The following is a 22,734-nucleotide window of genomic DNA, read 5'->3' on the forward strand; positions in this document are numbered from 1 at the left end:
GCAAATGAGAAACGTGGAAAAAAGGGGTAGGAAAAAAACTGCAGATGCTGGTTACAATCAAAGGTCGACACAAAGTGCTGGAGGAACTCAGCGGGAGAGAAGGAATGGGTGACATTTCGGGTCAAGACCCTTCTTCAGACTGAAAAAGGGGTGTGTGTGTAAATGTGTGCAAATGTTTATGTGTGTGTGTGTGTGTGTGTGTGGAAATGTTTGTGTGGGTGTGCGAATGTGTGTGTGGGCAAATGTGTGTGGGCAAATGTGTGTGTGTGAAGGTGTGCAAATGTTTGTGTGTGAGTGTGCAAACGTTTGGGTGTGAGAATGTGTGTGCGTGGGCAAATGTGTGTGTGAATGTGCAAATGTCTACCCGTGTGTGTGTGTGTAGGTGTGTGTGTGTGCTCACATGTGTGTGTGTATGCGCATGCGTGTGTGTGTTCTGAACACTTCTAGTGGAAGGAGCCTTTGATGACCCTTGATGTTTATGAACACCCTGTAATCTAATTCCATAATCTTGTTATCACATAAACAATATTATTTTTCACAATAAAACATCCTGCATTGTTCCTGGGCAGGCAGAGGGCTCGGTTCCAATTCCCTCGTGTACAGCACTCTCTGTCCTCAGCGAAGACAAAGAACAGTAATTGGCTCCAGCTCCACAATCAGGATTGGTGAACCATTGCCGTTCACCATTGAGTCTGAAGAACGGTTCTCGACCCGAAACGCCACCCGCTCATCCTCTCCAGAGATGCTGCCTGCCCCGCTGAGTTACTCCAGCGTTTTGTGTCCATCGTTGATGTGTCTATCTGCCTTCTTTGAAATGGAAGATAGACAGGCACAACAAAATGCTGGAGTAACTCACCGGGCCAGGCAGCACCTCTGGACGAAAATTGAACAGGTGACGTTCCGGGTCGAGACTCTTCTTCAGATGGAGAGTCGGGGGGAGAGGAGAACGAGCGATACAGACGGTACTTGGGAGAAATGAACGGAGGAACGAATGGGAAAAGCACTGATAAATCAAGAAAATGTGGGGCACACAATGGTCCATTGTTGGCTGTGAGATGGATGATAACGAGTTATACAGACAGAGGAACTCAACAGGACGACAGTAATCTCCCAACTTCTACACAGAGTGGTTCGAGTTTTCCCTGGTGACAGGTGACGGGGTTAGTGTTAAACGTCTGTCAGGAGACCCTCGGACTATCTTCGATCGTACTTTACTGGCTTTGCCTGGCACTGGACGTTGTTCCCTTTGTCACGTACCTGTACACTGCGAATGGCTCGATTGTTATCGCGTATTGTCTTTCCGCTGGCTGGTTGGCACGTAACGAAAGGGCGGCACGGTGGCGCGGCGGTAGAGTTGCTGCCTCGCAGCGCCGGAGACCCGGGTTCGATCCTGACCACGGGCGCTGTCTTTACGGAGTTTGTTCGTGACTCGCGTGGGTTTTCTCCGAGATCTCCAGTTTCCTCCGGCACTCCAAAGACGTGCAGGTTTGTGGGTTAACCGGCTTGGCGTGTGTGTAAATTGTGCCCGGTGTGTGTCGGGTAGTGTTAGTGTCCGGGGATCGCTTAGAAACATAGAAACATAGAAAATTGGTGCAGGAGTAGGCCATTCGGCCCTTCGAGCCTGCACTGCCATTCAATATGATCATGGCTGATCATCCAACTCAGTATCCCGTACCTGCCTTCTCTCCATACCCCCTGATCTCTTTAGCCACAAGGGCCACATCTAACTCCTTCTTAAATATAGCCAATGAACTGGCCTCAACTACCTTCTGTGGCAGAGAATTCCACAGATTCACCACTCTCTGTGTGAAAAAAAACATTCTCATCTTGGTCCTAAAAGATTTCCCCCTTATCCTTAAACTGTGACCCCTTGTTCTGGACTTCCCCAACATCGGGAACAATCTACCTGCATCTAGCCTGTCCAAACCCTTAAGAATTTTGTAAGTTTCTGTAAGATCCCCCTCAATCTTCTAAATTCCAGCGAGTACAAGCCGAGTCTATCCAGTCTTTCTTCGTATGAAAGTCCTGCCATCCCAGGAATCAATCTGGTGAACCTTCTCTGTACTCCCTCTATGGCAAGAATGTCTTTCCTCAGATTAGGAGACCAAAACTGTACGCAATACTCCAGGTGTGGTCTCACCAATGCCCTGTACAACTGCAGCAGAACCTCCCTGCTCCTCTACTCCCTGCTCCTATTTCCGCGCCGTATCTCTAAACCAAACGGAAAGCTTCTTAAACTGTACCCTGGCACTCGTGAACATAAACTGAACTGGTAAACGAAACTGAACTGAGTGCTCGCTCCGAATCAGTCAACGAAGAGTTAATGAGCTGGAGATACCAAGCCCTCTCTCGATGCTAATTGGCCCGTCGATGATAAACGTGCTTGGAATGACAGGTAGCAGAGGGTGTGTGAAAGAGCAAGTTGGCTCACAGCTTCAGTGTGAGTGTGTGTGTGTGTGTGTGTGTGCGAGCGAACGAGCACTGTTTATGTGTGAGGAGAGAGGAAGGATCCTGTTTCAGAAAAGCCCGAACCATTTGACACTCGCTGGCTGATCAAAGGTCCGTCTCGGCAGCCACTGATCCCAGGGGGAACTGGGACCTGCGGGTAAGTCATCGAAGGATCTTTTGTGCAGGAAGGAACTGCAGGTGCCGGCCTCAACCCCGAAGATGAGACGCAAAAATGCTGGAGTAACTCGGCGGCTTCAGGCGGCATCTCTGGGGAGAAGGAACGGGTGACGTTTTTCGGGTCGAGACCCTCCCTCAGACTGGTTGGGGATCTTTTGTGGTACGCGTGCATTCCAGTTGCAGCTGGGTTGACGGTATTGAGTTGCGGGCTGTCAGCCTGGCGTTAGTCCATGGTATTCATAACAATTCCAAGCTTAATTACAAACTCTTCCGCCTGGATTTTGTTACGGGGGGGGGGGGGGGGGGGTGGGGGGTGGGGTGGGGTGGGCTTTGATGTTGCAGGTCCAGGTGTGTTGGAGTTCTGTGTCTGGATTTGGTCTGTGTTTTCCAATCCAGAGTCTGCACTCCCAGGGCTACCTGCCTTGTCTAAACACACAAAGCTGGAGTAACTCCGGCAGCACCTCTGGAGAGAAGGAACCGGGGGGCGTTTCGGGTCGAGACCCCCTTCTTCAGAGCAAGCACAATAGGTAGAGCAGGGGAAAGATAAAGTGCCGAATATAGGTCTCAGCACAGTACCGAGCGAGGTACAGTGAAAAGCTTCCTTTTGCATGCTTTGAGATTAGAAAATACTATACGTAAATATAATCAGGTCAAAGTACAGGAGATTAAGGAGTGGTGCAGTGGTAGAGTTGCTGCCTGACAGCACCGGAGACCCGACTTCGATCCTGACCACGGGTGCTGTCTGTACGGAGTTTGTACGTTCTCCCCGTGATCTGCGTGGGTTTTCTCCAACGGGTGCTGCGATGGATTACCGCCAGAGTTTGACCCCCTTATAGTTTCCCCGGCAATAAACGACGTCGTTGTGTTGAGGAACTGCAGGCGCTGGTTTACATCGGAGTTTAGACCACAAAATGCCGGAGTAACTCAGCGGGACAGGCAGCATCTCCGGAGAGAAGGAATGGGTGACGATTCGGGTCGAGAACCCTTCTTCAAGACTGAGAGTCGGGGGAGAGGGGAGTGTGGGAGATATGGAAAGGTAAGGTGTGAAAACGGCAGATCAAAGCAGAACATAATCAAGGAAATTGTCGAATTTATTCCCTGGAGTTTAGAAGGGTGAGAGGGGAATCGTATAGAGACGTGTAAAATCTATAAAAGGACTGGACAAGATAGGTGCAGGAAAAAATGTTCGCAATGTTGGGCGAGTCCAGAATCAGGGGCCACACACACAGTCTATGAATAAAGGGGAGGCCATTTAAAACTGAGGTGGGAAGGAACTTTTTCACTCAGAGAGCTGTGAATTGGTGGAATTCTCTGCCACAGAGGGCAGTGGAGGCCAATTCACTGGATGAATTTAAAAGAGAGTTAGATAGAGCTCTGGGGGGCTAGCGGAATCAAGGGATATGGGGAGAAGGCAGGCACGGGTTACTGATTGTGGATGATCAGCCGTGATCACAATGAATGGCAGTGTTGGCTCGAAGGGCCGAATGGCCTCCTCCTGCACCTATTGTCTATGTTTCTATCGTTGTTGGTTGAGGGGAAGGTGGCAACGAAGTGTGCAATCAGTAATCTTTAATCAGTAGAACTAGTCGGAGAACTAGGATGGGGCAGGGATGGGGAGAGAGAGAGAGAGAAGAGAGAGAGAGAGAGAGAGAGAGAGAGAGAGAGAGAGAGAGAGAGAGAGAGAGAGTGAGAGAGAGAGAGAGAGAGAGAGAGAGAGAGAGAGAGAGAGAGAGAGAGAGAGAGAGAGTGTGAGAGAGAGAGAGAGAGAGGGAAAGCAAGGGTTACTTGAAGTTAGAGAAGTTAGAGAAGTCTGAAGAAGGGTCTCGACCCGAAACGTCACCCATTCCTTCTCTCCTGAGATGCTGCCTGACCCGCTGAGTTACTCCAGCATTTTGTGAAATAATTACCTTCGATTTGTACCAGCGTCTTCAGTTATCTTCTTACACTTGAAGTTAGAGAAGTCGATATTCACAATGCTGGCTTGTAAGCTGCCCAAGTGAAATGTGTTGGGGCTAGTCCTCCAGTTTGCGCTGGGCCTCACTCTGACAGTGGAGGATAAATAAAGAGAGTAAGTTTTTGGTTTGGGAATCGTTGTGAACGCTACTGAGTCGTAACGCTAATGAATGTTGGGGCGCTGGTAGGGTTGCCAACTTCCTCACTTCCAAATAAGGGACAAAGGGTGACGTCACCGCCCCACGTGACCTCACCCAGCCAGCGGCCACGTGCTCCCGCTCCACCAATGGCGGCCGCCATTGGTGGAGCGGGAGCACGTGGCCGCTAGCTGGGTGAGGCCACGTGGGGGCGCGCAGGGCGGTGACGCGCAGGGCGGTCACCCTTTGTCCCTTAGTTTAGAGATACAGCGCGGAAAAGGGGGGCCTTTCGGTCCCCACCGGGTCCGCGCCGACCAGCGATCCCCGCACGCTGTCCACTACGGACAGTCTTTACATTTACCAAGCCAGTTAACCTACATACAATTAACCGACACACCTGTGCGTCTTTGGAGTGTGATCTCGGAGAAAACCCACGCAGGTCACGGGGAGAACGTACGAACTCCGTTACAGACGGCGCACGTAGTCGGGAACGATCCCGGGTCTTATAGAAACATAGAAAATAGGTGCAGGAGTAGCCCATTCGGCCCTTCGAGCCTGCACCGCCATTCAATAAGATCATGGCTGATCATCCAGCTCAGTAACCTGTACCTGCCTTCTCTCCATACCCCCTGATCCCTTTAGCCACAAGGGCCACATCTAACTCCCTCTTAAATATAGCCATTGAACTGGCCTCAACTACCTTCTGTGGCAGAGAATTCCACAGACTCACCACTCTCTGTGTGAAGAAATGTTTTCTCATCTCGGTCCTAAAAGACTTCCCCCTTATCCTTAAGCTGTGACCCCTGGTTCTGGACTTCCCCAACATCGGGAACAATCTTCCCGCATCTAGCCTCTCCAACCCCTTAAGAATTTTATATGTTTCTATAAGATCCCCCCTCAGTCTTCTAAATTCCAGCGAGTACAAGCCCAGTCTATCCAGTCTTTCTTCATATGAAAGTCCTGCCATCCCAGGGATCAATCTGGTGAACCCTCTCTGTACTCCCTCTAAGGCTAGAATGTCTTTCCTCATACGCTGCATTCGCTGTAAGGCAGCGACTCTACCGCCGCGCCCCCACCGTGACCGCCCGGCGAGGAAGTTGGCAAACCCTACTGACACGGGACAAGGGCGGTCCCGTACGGGGACAGACTGATTCAGCCCAAATTAGGCCGATGTCCCGGCTAATACGGGACAGTTGGCAACCCAAGGCGCTGGGAATGTCTGAAGAGTATTTGCGAAGTTTCTATTTTGTGCGTGTTTTTCATTCTGATCTCGTTTTGGGTGGTGGTGGGTGGGGGGGGGGGGTGGGGGAGGGGAAATGCCGCCACGGTTCAGCGTGCGGTCCTTCTGCAGCTGAACTTTGGGGGGCAGAGTCCGGTCGGGACGCCCCTCAAACAAGGGGAGGGGTACCACCCCGTGAGAGAGGGGGCTACACCAACAGCAAGGGTGTTGTGTTTTATTTAAAGATAGTTTAGAGTTCATGCGGCGCGGTAGAATCACTGCCTTACAGCGCCAGAGGCCCGTGCTTGCACGCGTGTGATATGTTTGCATTGGCATGCTGGTCGTAGGCACAAAGAAACATAGAAAATAGGCGCAGGGGTAGGCCATTCGGCCCTGCGAGCCAGCATTGCCTGGAGTACTGTGTGCAGTTTTGGTCTCCAAATTTGAGGAAGGATATTCTTGCTATTGAGGGCGTGCAGCATAGTTTCACTAGGTTAATTCCCGGAATGGCGGGACTGTCATATGTTGAAAGACTGGAGCGACTAGGCTTGTATACACTGGAATTTAGAAGGATGAGAGGGGATCTTATCGAAACGTATAAAATTATTAAGGGGTTGGACACGTTAGAGGCAGGAAACATGTTCCCAATGTTGGGGGGAGTCCAGAACCAGGGGCCACAGTTTAAGAATAAGGGGTGGGCCATTTAGAACACAGATGAGGAAAAACTTTTTCAGTCAGAGAGTTGTGAATCTGTGGAATTCTCTGCCTCAGAAGGCAGTGGAGGCCAATTCTCCGAATGCATTCAAGAGAGAGCTAGATAGAGCTCTTAAGGATAGCGGAGTCAGGGGGTATGGGGAGAAGGCAGGAACGGGGTACTGATTGAGAATGATCAGCCATGATCACATTGAATGGCGGTGCTGGCTCGAAGGGCCGAATGGCCTCCTCCTGCACCTATTGTCTATTGTCTATTGTCTATTGTCAATATAATCATGGCTGATCATCCATGCTCAGTACCCCGTTCCTCCTTTTTCCCCATATCCCTTGATTCCATTAGCCCTAAGAGCTGTATCTAACTCTCTCTTGAAAATGTCCAGTGAATTGGCCTCCGCTGCCTCCTTTTGTTTTAGAGAGACAGCGCGGAAACAGGCCCTTCGGCCCACCGGGTCCGCGCCGCCCAGCGATCCCCGCACACTAACACTATCCTACACACACTAGGGACAATTTTTTTGTAACATTTGCCCAGCCAATTAACCTACAAACCTGTACGTCTTTGGAGTTCTGTGTTCTTTGTCGAGAGAATCCGTTGACAATCTGAAAGCTCCTCGATCTGATGAGCTTGGAGAGGTGTTGACAGGTTTTTCTGTGGTTTGGAAGACCATCACCGACACCCTTCGCCTTTGGGCAAGCAGAATCAATCTCCAGAGAAACAAAGCCTTCAGCCGTCTGACTCACTGATGTCAGCAGTCACCTTACATTCACTCACCTGGCGCATTCACCGGCAGTTCTCACTTCAGTTGGGTTTCGCTCTGAAGATTAATGGAACGTGGGGCGTAAAGAACGCTGTTGTTTGCTAAGTGTCTGGAGGACATGAACGTCTGACCTGTGCACACTTGATCTTGCCAAAGTTGTCAAAGTTAGGGTGGAGATAGGTTGAGATTCGGACCAAACTCAGATCCTGGGGGGACAGGGCTTTCTCCATCGCTGCTCCCACCCTATGGAACTCACTACCCCAAACCGTCAGAGACTCCTCCACACTCACCACATTCAAAACATCACTGAAGTCTCACCTGTTCAGTACTGCCTTCAACCACTGAAGGTCACCTCACCTTCTGTCTCCTTTCTCTGTTCGTTTACTTATTTATCTATTTATTCACTTCCCTATGTTCTCTAAATCCCTGTAAAGCGTCTTTGAGTATATGAAAAGCGCTATATAAATGTAATGCATTATTATTATTATTATTATTATATTCCATCTTGTTTAGTTTTGTTTAGAGATACAGTGCGGAAACAGGCCCTTCGGCCCACCGAATCCGTGCTGACCAACGGTCCCCCGCACACTAACACTATCCTACACACACTAGGGACGATTGACAATTTTACCGAAGCCTACAATTGCCCTAGCGATACGCACGTCTTTGGAGTGTGGGAGGAAACCGGAGATCCCGTGGGAAAACCCAGGCAGGTCGCGGGCGGGGTGAACGTACAAACTCCGTACAGACCAGCGCCCGTGGTCGGGATCGAACCCGGGTCTCTGGCGCTGGAAGGCAGCAACTCTACCGCTGCGCCACCCACGTTGTCTTGTCTCCGCTTGGTATTTCCATCACAACTTTACTTGCGACGGTCATAAATACTTTGCAGTTCCTTGCGCTCTGCAGTCTGAACACGATGCAGTCAGTACATGTGTCTTTCTCTGGCACGCTCAGTACAGATTCTGTAAACCTGTGATTCTGTAAACCTGACTCTTGAGACCTGTGTTTTCTCGTTGTATTGAAGTTGCTCGTCTGACCTGCTTCGCGTTACAAGGGGCTGGCGGTTTGAGATGACAATAGACAATAGGTGCAGGAGGAGGCCATTCAGCCCTTCGAGCCAGCACCACCATTCAATGTGATCATGGCTGATCATTCTCAATCAGTACCCCGTTCCTGCCTTCTCCCCGTACCCCCTGACTCCGCTATCCTTAAGAGCTCTATCTATCTCTCTCTTGAATGCATTCAGAGAATTGGCCTCCACTGCCTTCTGAGGCAGAGAATTCCACAGATTCACAACTCTCTGACTGAAAATGTTTTTCCTCGTCTCAGTTCTAAATGGCCCTACCCCTTATTCTTAAACTGTGGCCCCTTGTTCTGGACTCCCCCAACATTGGGAACATGTTTCCTGCCTCTAACGTGTCCAACCCCTTAATAATCTTATACGTTTCGATAAGATCCCCTCTCATCCTTCTAAATTCCAGTGTACACAAGCCTAGTCGCTCCAGTCTTTCAACATATGACAGTCCCGCCATTCCGGGAATTAACCTAGTAAACCTACGCTGCACGCCCTCAATAGCAAGAATATCCTTCCACAAATTTGGAGACCAAAACTGCACACAGTACTCCAGGTGCGGTCTCACTAGGGCCCTGTACAACGGTTGTGGTAGGGTGGTTCAGTTGCCTGATAACTTGCCACGTGGAATGCTAACATTGACTGAAAATTACAGCATGGAAACAGGCCCTTCGGTTACCACCCAGTCCACGCCGACCATCAATTGCCCGCCACACTTGTTATCCCACTTACCCTTCCACTCCCTGCAGACTAAATGCATTATACAGAGACTCGAAACGTCGTCTATCCACGCTCTCCAGAGACGCTGACTGCCCCCATGAGTTACTCCGGCATTTTGCGTCCATCTTGCTCCTGAGTTCAGTCTTCCGTTTTTGAAATACAGCTTGGAAACAGGCCTTTCGGCCCGCCGAGTCCACGCCGACCATTGGGGTTGCCAACTTCCTCGCTCCCAAATAAGGGACAAAGGGTGACCGCCATTGGTGGAGCGGGAGCACGTGGCCGCTGGCTGGGTGAGGTCGCGCGGGGCGGTGACGTCACCCTTTGTCCCTTATTTGGGAGCGACGAAGTTGGCAACCCTACTAAGGGCGGACCCGTACTGGACAAACTAATGTAGCACAAAATACGGGATGTCCCGGCTAATACGGGACAGTTGGCGACCTATGCCAACCACCGATTGCCCGTTCACACCAGTTCCATGTTATCCCACTCTCACTCCCACTCCTTACGCACTAGGGGCAATTTACAGAGGCTGATTAACCCACAAACCCGCACGTTTGTTTTTGGGGGGGGGGATGTGGGAGGAAACCGGAGCACCCGGAGGAAACCCATGCGTTCACAGGGAGAACGGGCAAGCTCCACACACACATACACACACAGCACCCGAGGGCAGGATTGAACCCGGGTCTCCGGCGCTGTGAGGCGGCAACTATACCAGCTGCGCCACCGTGCCAACCCCAAACGCTGGAACCGTGATGTAGACAACCTTAAATGCTGGAAATGTGAAATATAACTTACAAAATTCTTAAGGGGTTGGACAGGCTAGATGCAGGAAGATTGTTCCCGATGTTGGGGAAGTCCAACGTTTTTTTTCACACAGAGGGTGGTGAATCTGTGGAATTCTCTGCCACAGAAGGTAGTTGAGGCCAGTTCATTGGCTATATTTAAGAGGGAGTTAGATGTGGCCCTTGTGGCTAAAGGGATCAGGGGGTATGGAGAGAAGGCCGGTACGGGGTACTGAGTTCGATGATCAGCCATGATCATATTGAATGGCGGTGCAGGCTCGAAGGGCCGAATGGCCTACTCCTGCACCTATTTTCTATGTTTCTATGTTTCTATAAGAAAAATGCTAAAATACTCAGCAATTAGAGCGGGGAAAAGTTAATTAAAAAAACGATCTAACTTCACAAATTGATGACCTTAATGGCTGGTCCTGACACAAACTGGAAAGGCTCGATATCTGAAATTATTGCACGTATTTTCAGATTGTACATGCTGTCCTCTTTCCACTTTCCTCTTCTCTGCAACTTAAAAAGCTAATTATTTTTGCACGTTTTCCAATTCTAATGAAGGTAGCTGAAATATTGACTCTGTCTCTCTCTCTCTCTCTCTCTCTCTCTCTCTCTCTCTCTCTCTCTCTCTCTCTCTCTCTCTCTCTCTCTCTCTGTACAGGCTGTCAGGGGTTATGGGGGGAGGGCAGGAGAATGGGGTTGAGAGGGCAAGATAGATCAGCCTTGATTGAATGGCGTAAACTTGATGGGTCGAATGGCCTACTTCTGCTCCTATCACCTGTAAAGGTGTGAACTGTGAGGAATCTGCCCAACTTGCTGAGTTTGTCCAGCATTTTCTGCATTATTTCAGATCTCCAGGACAGGACAGGTTTGGAGGGGTATGGGCCAAACGCTGGCAGGTGGGACTAGCGTAGATGGGGCATGTTGGCCTGGCATGGGCACGTTGGGCAGAAGGGCCTGTTTCCACGCTGTGTGTCTATGACTCTACAGTGCTTTTGCCAATTCCACAGAAAGTTAACAAGCTGACTAATTAACAACTAGACTGTTGACTTTTAATACAACGTGGATAAAGAACCATGAGCGAAGCCCATGTGCAGCGTGGGTTTACTAGGTTAATTCCCGGAATGGCGGGACTGTCATATGTTGAAAGACTGGAGCGGCTAGGCTTGTATACACTGGAATTTAGAAGGATGAGAGGGGATCTTATCGAAACGTATAAGATTATTAAGGGGTTGGACAGGTTAGAGGCAGGAAACATGTTCCCCATGTTTGGGGGAGTCCAGAATAAGGGGCCACAGTTTATGAATAAGGGGTAGGCCATTTAGAACTGAGATGAGGAAAAACTTTTTCAGTCAGAGAGTTGTGAATCTGTGGAATTCTCTGCCTCAGAAGGCAGTGGAGGCCAATTCTCTGAATGCATTCAAGAGAGAGCTGGATAGAGCTCTTAAGGATAGCGGAGTCAGGGGGTATGGGGAGAAGGCAGGAACGGGGTACTGATTGAGAATGATCAGCCATGATCACATTGAATGGCGGTGCGTACAGGCTCGAAGGGCTGAATGGCCTCCTCCTGCACCTATTGTCTATTGTCTATTGTCTAATCTGCATCCGTGTTTCACCTGCATACAATTAGTCATGCAGTGTGGAATCAGGCCCTTCGGCCCAACTTGCCCACACCGGCCAACATGCCCCGTCTACACTCGTCCCACCTGGCTCCATATCCCTCCAAACCTGTCCTATCCATGTACCTGTCTATATGCCTTTTAAATGTTGTACCTCCTCTGGCCACTCATTCCAAATGCCCACTACTTTCTGTGTGGAAAAAGTATCTTGCCAGGTCTCTTTTCGATTTTTCCCCTCTCACCTTAAACCTACACCCTTAGGTTCTGGATCCCCTGACCCAGGGCAACAAGACTGTGCATTCACCCGATCTATGCCCCCAATAATTGTACACACACAAGTTCCGGTTGATTACTGTGCGAAGTTAATTCAATCGGACAGTGTTTTGGTTCCCTCCTGTACTTTGAAGAGGAAAACATGCCAACACTGTGTAGGAAAGAACTGCAGCTGCCGGTTTAAATCGAAGGTAGCCACAAAGCGCTGGAGTAACTCAGCGGGACAGGCAGCATCTCCGGAGCAAAGGAATGGGTGACGTTTCGGGTCGAGACCCTTCTTCAGAAACGTCACCCATTCCTTCTCTCGAGAGATGCTGCCTGTCCCGCTGAGTTACTCCAGCATTTTGGGTCTACCTTACGTGTAAATACTATTTCCTTTTATGGGAATTCATGCTGAGGTGTGGTTGAAACAGACAGGATTAGTTGTTTTCGTTCCGATCGGGCAGTTGAGCAGGTTTTGGGTGTGTGCCGTGTATGTGATTACTCAGGTTGAAGGCAAGTTGTTTGGTGCCTGAGATAGACATAGAGTGCTGGAGTAACTCAGCGGGTCGGGCAGCATCTGTGGAGAACATGGATAGGTGACGTTTCACAGAGTGCTGGAGTAACTCAGCGGGTCGGGCAGCATCTGTGGAGAACATGGATAGGGGACGTTTCACAGAGTGCTGGAGTAACTCAGCGGGTCGGGCAGCATCTGTGGAGAACATGGATAGGTGACGTTACACAGAGTGCTGGAGTAACTCAGTGGGTCAGGCGGCATCTGTGGAGAACATGGATAGGTGACGTTTCACAGAGTGCTGGAGTAACTCAGCGGGTCAGGCAGCATCTGTGGAGAACACGGATAGGTGACGTTTCACAGAGTGCTGGAGTAACTCAGCGGGTCAGGCAGCATCTGTGGAGAACACGGATAGGTGACGTTTCACAGAGTGCTGGAGTAACTCAGTGGGTCAGGCAGCACCTCAGTCTGGGGGATGGAAGTGTTGGTAGAATTTCCCTAAAATTAGAGAATTCAACATTGGTGGGTGTTTATTGCTGGAGTTTGGCCAGAGCTAATTTCTCTTTAGGATCCAATCTTCCCTGCATTTATCTCGTTATGTGTTGAAACCCACATCAGTTGACGTACTGTGCAGCGGTAAAGCAGCTGCCTCACCGCTCCAGAGACCCTGGTTCGTTCCTGACCTCGGGTGCTGTCTGTGCGGAGTTTGTCCGCTCTCCCTGTGACCTGTGTGGGTTTCCTCCGGGTGCTCCGGATTCCACTCACATCCCCGAAGACGCGCGGGTTTGTCGGCTGTGTCTGTCCCCTGTTGACTGTGTGCGCGGGGAAAGGGGAAACGGGAACCATTTGGAACGGGTGCGAACGGGCGATCGATGGCCGGCGCGGGCCGAAGGGCCTGTTCCCGTGCTGTACCTCCAAACCAAACTTAAGCTAAGCTTGGAAACCCTGAGCCACGTATACGTTCACCTTTCTGAACGAGCGTTCTCGCCAAGGAAGATTCAGGAGAGAAAATGCAAGCTGAGTCATTGGGTGAGTTGCGGTCAATTACTGAATTATACGGCAATTAATGAAAACTCCAGTTAATGAACTTTATGAGTCATGAATTCCTATTTATACTTTAACGTGACACGTACTCACTGGTATTTTTGCAATGCACATTGATCTAACTGAGACAGCATGTTGTGATTTAAATCTTCTTTGTTGTCAAAGAATGACGGTTTGGGGTGTGAACATGTAGTCTGGTCTGACCCACCTTTCAGTGATACATTTATAGTGTTTGATCTTCACTTGTTCCTGCCCGTAAGCACATATTTCCTGTGCTTCTTATGATTGTGCTGCATTTTTTTAGTCAGGGTTTAGAGATATTGCGCGGAAAAAGGCCACTCGGCCCAACGAGTCCGTGCCGACCAGCGATCGCCCCGTACACTACGCTACCACTATCCTACGCCCACAACTTACCAATTTTTACCGAAGCCAATTAACCTACAAACCTGTACGTCTTTGGAGTGTGGGAGGAAACCGGAGCTCCCGGAGAAAACCCACGCAGGTCACGGGGAGAACGTGCAAACTCCACACAGACGTCGCCCGTAGTTTAGATTTAGATTTAGAGATACAGCGTGGAAACAGGCACTTTGGCCCACCGGGTCCGCGCCGCCCAGTGATCCCCACTCACTAACACTATCCTACACACACTAGGGACAATTTTTACATTTTACCCAGTCAATTAACCTACATGGAGTGTGGGAGGAAACCGAAGATCTCGGAGAAAACCCACGCAGGTCACGGGGAGAACGTACAAACTCCGTACAGACGGCGCCCGTAGTCGGGATCGAACCTGAGTCTCAGGCGCTGCATTCGCTGTAAAGCAGCAACTCTACCGCTGCGCCACCGTGCCGCCCTATAGTGAGGATCGAACCCGGGTCTCCGGCGCTGTGAGGAGGCAACTCTGCCGCTGCGCCCTTTGTCATCCATATTTGCACGAGGGTTTACCTTAGGTGAACTGAACAAGCTGTCTGAGGAAGGGTCTCGACCCGAAACGTCTCCTATTCCTTTCCTCCAGAGATGCTGTCTGGCCCGCTGAGTTACTCCAGCGTTTTGTGTCCATCTGTGGTTTAGGGTTTCGTTGTTTATTATTGTCACGTGTGCTGAGGTACAGTGAAAAGCTTTTTTGTTGCATGCTATCCAATCAGCGAAAAGTGTGTAGGGGATTGGTCGCTGGTCGGTGCGGGCCGAAGGGCCTGTTTCTGCGCTGAATCTCTAAACTAAACTAAAAATGGAGAATATTTGAATTTTGTGTTTTTGATTTTAAATTTAGTCCCGGTTTGAAATTTCGGGTCTCGGTTTTAAATTTGGAGTCACAGAGCCACACTGCATGGAAACAGGCCCTTCCGACCAAGTCTTGAAAGAGCTCGGCACCGTGGCGCAGCGGTAGAGTTGCTGCCTTACAGCGAATGCAGCGCCGGAGACCCGGGTTCGATCCTGACTACGGGCGCCGTCTGTACGGAGTTTGTACGTTCTCCCCGTGACCTGCGTGGGTTTTCTCCGAGATCTTCGGTTTCCTCCCACACTCCAAAGACGTGCAGGTGTGTAGGTTAATTGACTGGGTAAATGTAAAAAATTGTCCCTAGTGGGTGTAGGATAGTGTTAGTGTGCGGGGATCGCTGGGCGGCACGGACTCGGTGGGCCGAAGGGCCTGTTTCCGCGCTGTATCTCTAAATCTAAAACACAATCCGTACCTTTCTCCATGCCCAAAATGATTTTCCCTATGAGTGCACTTGAATGTCCTATCACAACTACGCTACGATACGATAAAACTTTATTTATTGGGAAGAGGGAAATTGGTCTGGCAACAGTCATTAAACACAACAAGATACATGAAACATGAAATTAAAGTGATGAGTGGAAAGGATTGGGGATGTGCAAAGATTGGGGGATGGGGTGGGGGGGGGGGGTGAGGGGGGAGGAGTCAGTCTACCCCACGACAGAAGGGGGAGGAGTTGTACAGTTTGATCGCCACAGGGAAGAAGGATCTCCTGTGGCGTTCTGTGCTGCATCTTGGTGGGACCAGTCTGTTGCTGAAGGTGCTCCTCAGGGGACAATTTACAGGGAATAGCGGTCGGTGCAGGCTCGAAGGGCCGAATGGCCTACTCCTGCACCTATTTTCTATGTTTCTCTGTTTCTATAAGAAAAATGCTAAAATACTCAGCAATTAGAGTGGGGAAAAGTTAATTAAAAAAACCGATTTAACTTCACAAATTGATGACCTTAATGGCTGGTCCTGACACAAACTGGAAAGGCTCGATATCTGAAATTATTGCTCGAAGATGTCATGGAGGGGGTGAGCTGTATTGTCCAGGATGCTCCACAGTTTGAGGAGCATCCTCCCCTCCAAGACCACCTCCAGCAGAGAGAAGTCCTGAATTACTATCTACCTCATTGGTGACACCAAAGTGATGACCGAGGCTTATATGGATGCGGACGGTGAACGTGTGTTCACCTGCAGATTCAGGGTCAGTTCCTTCCCGGCTGTTATCAGGCAACTGAACAACTGAACCACCCTACCAACAACTAGAGAGCAGCCCTGAACTACTATCTACCTCATCGGTGACCCTCGCACTATCTTTGATCGGACTTTACTGGCATTACCTTGCACTGAACGTTATTCCCTTATCATGTATGTATCTGTACACTTGCTCGATTGTAATCATGCGTTGTCTTTGCGCTGACTGGTATTGATGTTTAGTTTAGTTTCGTTTATCATTGCCATGTGTGCAGCGAAAATCTTTTATTTGCCTACAGAAGGAGGCCAAGCCAGTGGATATTTTTAAGGCGGAGATTGATAGGTTCTTGATCAGTACGGATGTCAGGGGTTATGGGGAGAAGGCAGGAGAATGCATTGGGTGGAGAGGGAAAGAGAGATCGGCCATGATTGAATGGCGGGGTAGACTTGAAGGACCTTTGGCCTAATTCTGCTCCTATCACTTATGATTACCTGTCACGATTACAATCAATCCGTACACAATGCTAAGATAAAGGATAAAGAGGACAACATTTAGTGCAAGATAATATCTGATAAAGTCCAATCAAAGGTCTCCAATGAGATAAATGAAAGGTTAAGAGTGCCCTCTAGTTGGTGATAGGATGGTTCAGTTGGCTGATAACAGCTGGGAAGAAACTGTCCCTTGAATCTGGAGGCGTGCGTTTTCAAACCTCTGTACCTCTTGTCCGATGGAGAGGGGGAGAAGAGGGAGTGACCGGGGGTGGGACTAGTCCTTGCTTATCATAATCAGCCTTATCGAAACGTATAAGATTATTAAGGGGTTGGACACGTTAGAGGCAGGAAACATGTTCCCAATGTTGGGGGAGTCCAGAACAAGGGGCCACAGTTTAAGAATAAGGGGTAGGCCATTTAGAACTGAGATGAGGAACAACTTTGTGAATCTGTGGAATTCTCTGCCTCGGAGGTGCAGCGGAGGCCAATTCTCTGAATGCATTCAAGAGAGAGCTGGATAGAGCTCTTAAGGATAGCGGAGTCAGGGGGTATGGGGAGAAGGCAGGAACGGGGTACTGATTGAGAATGATCAGCCATGATCACATTGAATGGTGGTGCTGGCTCGAAGGGCCGAATGGCCTCCTCCTGCACCTATTGTCTATTGACTATTGTCTATAATCATAATCATACTTTATTAGTCAAGTATGTTTTGCAACATACGAGGAATTTGATTTGCCGTACAGTCATACCAATAAAAAGCACCAAGACACACAAATACATTTTACCATGAACATCCCCCACAGTGACTCCCCCACATTCCTCACTGTGACGGGAGGCGAAAAAAAGTTCAATCTACTTCCCTTCATTGTTCTCCCGTGGTTGGGGGCCTCGATCCTTCCGTTGTCGGGGCGATCTTGGCTACGGGGCCGACGGTCGGGCCCTCGCGTCGGGGTGATCAAGCTCCCGCATTGGGGTGGGTCTCAGCTCCCCCGCACCGGGCGATCGGACCCCGTGTCGGGGCCAGTCGAACCTCCTGCGACTTTGGAGCTTCCCGACATCAGTCTCTACCCGAGACTGCGAGCTCCCCGATGGTGAAATCCGCAGGCCGTGGCCGGAGCGTCGATCCCAGGCAAGGGATCGCCCGGTCAGATGATAAGTCCACGGCCCCGCGATTGAGCTCAAAGCCAGTCCCAGGCAAGGCCGCCAGCTCCACGATGTTAGGCCGCAGAGCGACTATGGAATTCTCTGCCACAGAAGGTAGTTGAGGCCAGTTCATTGGCTATATTTAAGAGGGAGTTAGATGTGGCCCTTTTTGCTAAAGGGATCAGGGGGTATGGAGAGAAGGCAGGTACAGGCTACTGAGCTGAATGATCAGCCATGATCATATTGAATGGCGGTGCAGGCTCGAAGGGCCGAATGGCCTACTCCTGCACCTATTTTCTATGTTTCTATGTTTCTATGAGATACGACGCACAAAACAATCGCATCTCCGGCAAGGTGAGAGATTGAGAAATGGTTTCCCCCGACCCCCTCCCCCCCCCCCTCCCCCACATAAAACAAACACATACTTTTAAAACTCACTAAAAATAACAAAAAAGGACAAAAAGATAGACAGACCATTGGCGAGGCTGCCATCACTGACGGCGCCACCCAGTGGATGCTGCTGGCCTTGCTGGGACAGCGTGAGGTGTAGATGGAGTCAATGGAAGGGGGGTTTGTTTGTGTGATCGTCTGTTTGCTGCAGAATTATTGAAAACCAGTGTAAGGTGGTCAGATTTTCTCTTGGGGTATAACAGATTCAACAACGTAAGGAACTGTAGAAGGGTCTGAAGAAGGGTCTCGACCCGAAACGTCACCCATTCCTTCTCTCCCGAGATGCTGCCTGACCTGCTGAGTTACTCCAGCATTTTGTGAATAAATCGTAAGGAACTGTGTTGGACTCTTAGATTTTTAGTCTCCTAGATTTTTAGCCATTTAGAACAGCCTTCTCTTCAAGTAGATGGGTCAGATACGTGGACATCCTGTGGGATCTCAGCTAGGGTCCCCAGTAATGACTCTCATCTCCTTGGACAACTTTGGGGCGAAACAGTGGCGCAGCTGGTAGAGCTGCTGCCTCACGGCGCCAGAGACCCGGGTTCGATCCTGACCTCGGGAGGGCCGATGAACCTGCTAACCCGCACGTCTTTGAGATGTGGGAGGAGACCGGAGCACCCGGAGGAAACCAACGCAGGTCACGGGGAGAACGTGGAAACTCCGTGCAGACAGCAACCGAGGTCAGGGTCGAACCCGAATCTCTGGCGATGTGAGGCGGCAACTCTACCAGCTGCCCCACAATGCCATATTACAAGCAAGATATCTCATTCTCATTTACCAGTTCCACGTTGGTGGGTAGATGTTTCCGAATCTAATCCTGATAACCCCATTTAAATTTCTATTTGGCCTGGCGGTAGAGTTGCTGCCTTACAGCGCCAAAGTCCCGAGTTTGATCCTGACTACGGGCGCTGTCTGTACGGAGTTTGTACGTTCTCCCCATGACTTGCGTGAGTTTTTTCGGTTTCCACCCACACTCCAAAGACATACAGGTTTGTAGGTTTGTCAATTGGCTTCTGTAAATTGTACCGAGTGTGTGTCGGGTAGAACGAGTGTGTGGGTTGATGGCTGGTTGGCGCGGTCTCAATGGGCCGAAGGGCCTGTTTCCACGCTGTATCTATTTAGTTTAGTTTTAGAGATACAGCGCGGAAACAGGCCCTTCGGCCCACCGAGTCCGCACCGACCAGCGATCCCCGCAGAATAACACTACCCTGCACACACACTAAGGACAATTTACATTTATACCAAGCCAATTCACCAACAAACCTCAGTTTGAAGAAGGGTCTTGACCCGAAACGTCACCCATTCCTTCTCTCCCGAGATGCTGCCTGACCTGCTGAGTTACTCCAGCATTTTGTGAATAAATCGATTTGTACCAGCATCTGCAGTTATTTTCTTATACCACCAACAAACCTGTACGTCTTTGGAGTGTGGGAGGGAACTTTGGAGGAGTGTGAAAGGGGAAATGGCGGAGTAGACTTGATGGACTGAATTGGCTAATTCTGCTCCTATCACTTATGAACTTATGAATTTATGAAACTGAATAGACAATAGACAATAGGTGCAGGAGGAGGCCATTCGGCCCTTTGAGCCAGCACCGCCATTCAATGTGATCATGGCTGATCATTCTCAATCAGTACCCCGTTCCTGCCTTCTCCCCATACCCCCTGACTCCGCTATCCTTAAGAGCTCTATCCAGCTCTCTCTTGAATGCATTCAGAGAATTGGCCTCCACTGCCTTCTGAGGCAGAGAATTCCACAGATTCACAACTCTCTGACTGAAAAGGTTTTTCCTCATCTCAGTTCTAAATGGCCCACCCCTTATTCATCACGGGGAGAATGTACAAACTCCGTACAGACGGCACCCGTAGTCGGGATCGAACCCGGGTCTCTGGCGCTGCAAGCGCTGCAAGGCAGCAGCTCTACTACCGTGCCACCCTAAACGTAAACTCAACTAAATTGCCCTCATTTGCCGTTGCCCTTGCCGTCGAGGTATCGAGTTGATTGGAGTCGCTGTGTGAGGGCAGAACTAGGAACCCCTGCAGTTTATTCAATGACCTGTTGCAAATCCCATTTGACCTTCTGAGTCCCCTCGGAATGTGGACAGAGCGATGTTCTGATCTTATCGCCACTAAGATCGCTCCGTGGTAAATCAGGGCCCCTGAACTTGAAACGGTTTATTTTTAAAGGGGGCGAGGAGACGAAAGGAAATGCGCGGTTACAAAGTGAAAATCTGCGGTGTTTTAATGCGGGGATAGAAATCCCACGCTAATCTGGGCTTTGGCCCAGGCGATGTCAATGGACAGCTTGGCCCTCTCTCTCTCTCTCTCTCGCTCTCTCTCTCGCTCTCTCTCTCCTTGCGTTTCCACGGCAACGGTTGCTGCCTGGCCTATTTGCCGGGGAATCGGTCACCTCATTGGGTGTGCATTTTATTAAACGTGTAAGGTGTCGGCCAACAATGTTCACCATCTGCAAGAAAGAATCAAAATCCTGTGAGTGATTCCACTGTAGACGAGGAAAAGGTTTTTTCTGTTCGGCCTGTAGAGGCACAGAGGCCCTTCGGCCCACTGAGTTCTCACCGACCAGCCATCATCCCGTACACTGGCCACATCAGGGGCAACTTTACAATTTACCGAAGCCAATTAATAGACAATAGACAATAGGTGCAGGAGGAGGCCGTTCGGCCCTTCGAGCCATCACCGCCATTCAATGTGATCATGGCTGATCATTCTCAATCAGTACCCCGTTCCTGCCTTCTCCCTATACTCCCTGACTCTGCTATCCTTAAGAGCTCTATCTAGCTCTCTCTTGAATGCATTCAGAGAATTGGCCTCCACTGCCTCCTGAGGCAGAGAATTCCACAGATTCACAACTCTCTGACTGAAAAATTAACTTGCAAACCTGTGGTAAAAGTCGCGACGTTGGCGACGCGGCAGGTTGGGCTGATGCCTCACGGCGCCAGAGATCCGGGTTCGATCCCGATCTCGAGTGTGGTCATCACTGTGGTGTTTGCAAACGACAGGCCGGAGTAAGAGATTGTGCTGAACTTAGAAGTCTTTGTAAACATCCCCCTGAGAATGTAATATCTTCAACATTGGTTGTATTGTTGGTTTATTATTAATATGGGGGTATTATTATCATGTATACAGAAATACAGTAAGAAAACCTACCCAGGCAAACCATGCCAAGCAACTGTGGATAGAGTCATAGTGTGGAAACAGGCCCTTCAGCCCAACTTGCCCACACCGGCCAACATGTCCCAGCTACACTAGTCCCACCTGCCAGCGTTTGGTCCACATCCCTCCAAACCTGTCCTATCCACCTACCTGTCTAACTGTTGGGACAGTCCCAGCCTCAACTACCTCCTCTGGCAGCTCGTTCCATGCACCCACCACCCTCTGTGTGAAAAAGTTACCCCTCAGATTCCTGTTAAATCTTTTCCCCTTCACCTTGAACCGATGTCCTCTGGTCCTCGATTCACCTACTCTCGGCAAGAGACACTGTGCATCTACCCGATCTGTTCCTCTCATGATCTTATACACCTCTATAAGATCATCCCTCATCCTCTTGCGCTCCAAGGAATAGAGTCCCAGCCTGCTCAACGTCTCCCTATAGATGCAGGAGATAGAGACGAAATGCTGGAGTAACTCAGAGGGACAGGCAGCATCTCAGTCTGAAGGAGGATCTCGACCCGAAACGTCTGTGGAATTCACTGCCTCAGAAGGCAGTGGAGGTCAATTCTCTGAATGCATTCAAGAGAGAGCTAGATAGAGCTCTTAGGGATAGCGGAGTCAGGAGGTATGGGGAGCAGGCAGGAATGGGGTACTGATTAAGAATGATCAGCCATGATCACATTGAATGGCGGTCCTGGATCGAAGGGCCGAATGGCCTACTCCTGCACCTATTGTCTATTGTCTATTGCCTCCACAGCCTTCTGTGGCAAAGACTACCACAGATTCACCACCCTAAGCCTTGTAGTGTTCGATAGCCTGATTGTTGCAGGGAAGAAGCTGTTTGTGAACTTGAACATTACAGTTTTCAGGATCTTGCACCTTATTCCCGATGGTAGGAGTGAACTGAGAGTGTTGCATCTATTGTGTGGGCACCATTTTATGGCCTAAATAGGATTGCACATAGAGGCTGCCTTGAAAGACAGCATTGGTGGATTCCAAATTACAAAAAGTGTTAGTTCCAGAAAGGTTTAGGGGCCAAACGGTGGCGCAGCGGTAGTGTTGCTGCCTCACAGCGCCAGAGACCCGGGTTCGATCCCGACTGCGGGCGCTGTCTGCACGGAGTTTGTACGTTCTCCCCGTGACCTGCGTGGGTTTTCTCCGAGATCTTCGGTTTCCTCCCACACTCCAAAGGTTTGTAGGTTAATTGGCTTGGTGTAAGTGTAAAATTGTCCCTAGTGTGTGTAGGATAGTGTTAGTGCGCGGGGATCGCTGGGCGGCGCGGACTCGGTGGGACGAAGGGCCTGTTTCCGCGCTGTATACCTAAACTAAACTAAAGTAATCTAAATGGTTCTTGCTTTGGCATCTTGACCTCCGACTAACTTCCTCTTTGGATAACGTTGAACTCGTGTGAAGGCCTCATTGCTGGTCAGTATGGACTCTGTGGGCCGAAGGGCCTGTTGCCATGCAGTGTTTTCCAATGAACTAATAAGTCCTTTGCCAATGGTAACATTCTGGAACTGAGCACAGACTTCCAGTGCTTTCAAATCTCCAGTTTAGTCCTTTCGAATGCCACAGGAAGTTCATTGAGTTAGGTGTGCTGTGTCGAAGAGCT

General features: G+C 49.9%; 1 protein-coding gene across 1 annotated transcript in view; it reads left to right on the forward strand.

Moving 5' to 3' along the window:
• Positions 1-1,228: 1,228 nt before the first annotated feature.
• Positions 1,229-22,734, forward strand: part of plekha6 (pleckstrin homology domain containing, family A member 6) — a 131,995-nt gene continuing 110,489 nt past the window's right edge. The window contains exon 1 of the mRNA XM_078420330.1: positions 1,229-1,485. Coding sequence (XP_078276456.1) covers positions 1,271-1,485 — 215 coding nt within the window. The 5' untranslated portion in view covers positions 1,229-1,270. The remainder of the gene's footprint in view (positions 1,486-22,734) is intronic.

The sequence above is a fragment of the Rhinoraja longicauda genome, chromosome 24 (assembly GCF_053455715.1).
Source record: "Rhinoraja longicauda isolate Sanriku21f chromosome 24, sRhiLon1.1, whole genome shotgun sequence".
In the NCBI taxonomy this organism is placed as follows: Eukaryota; Metazoa; Chordata; class Chondrichthyes; order Rajiformes; family Arhynchobatidae; genus Rhinoraja; species Rhinoraja longicauda.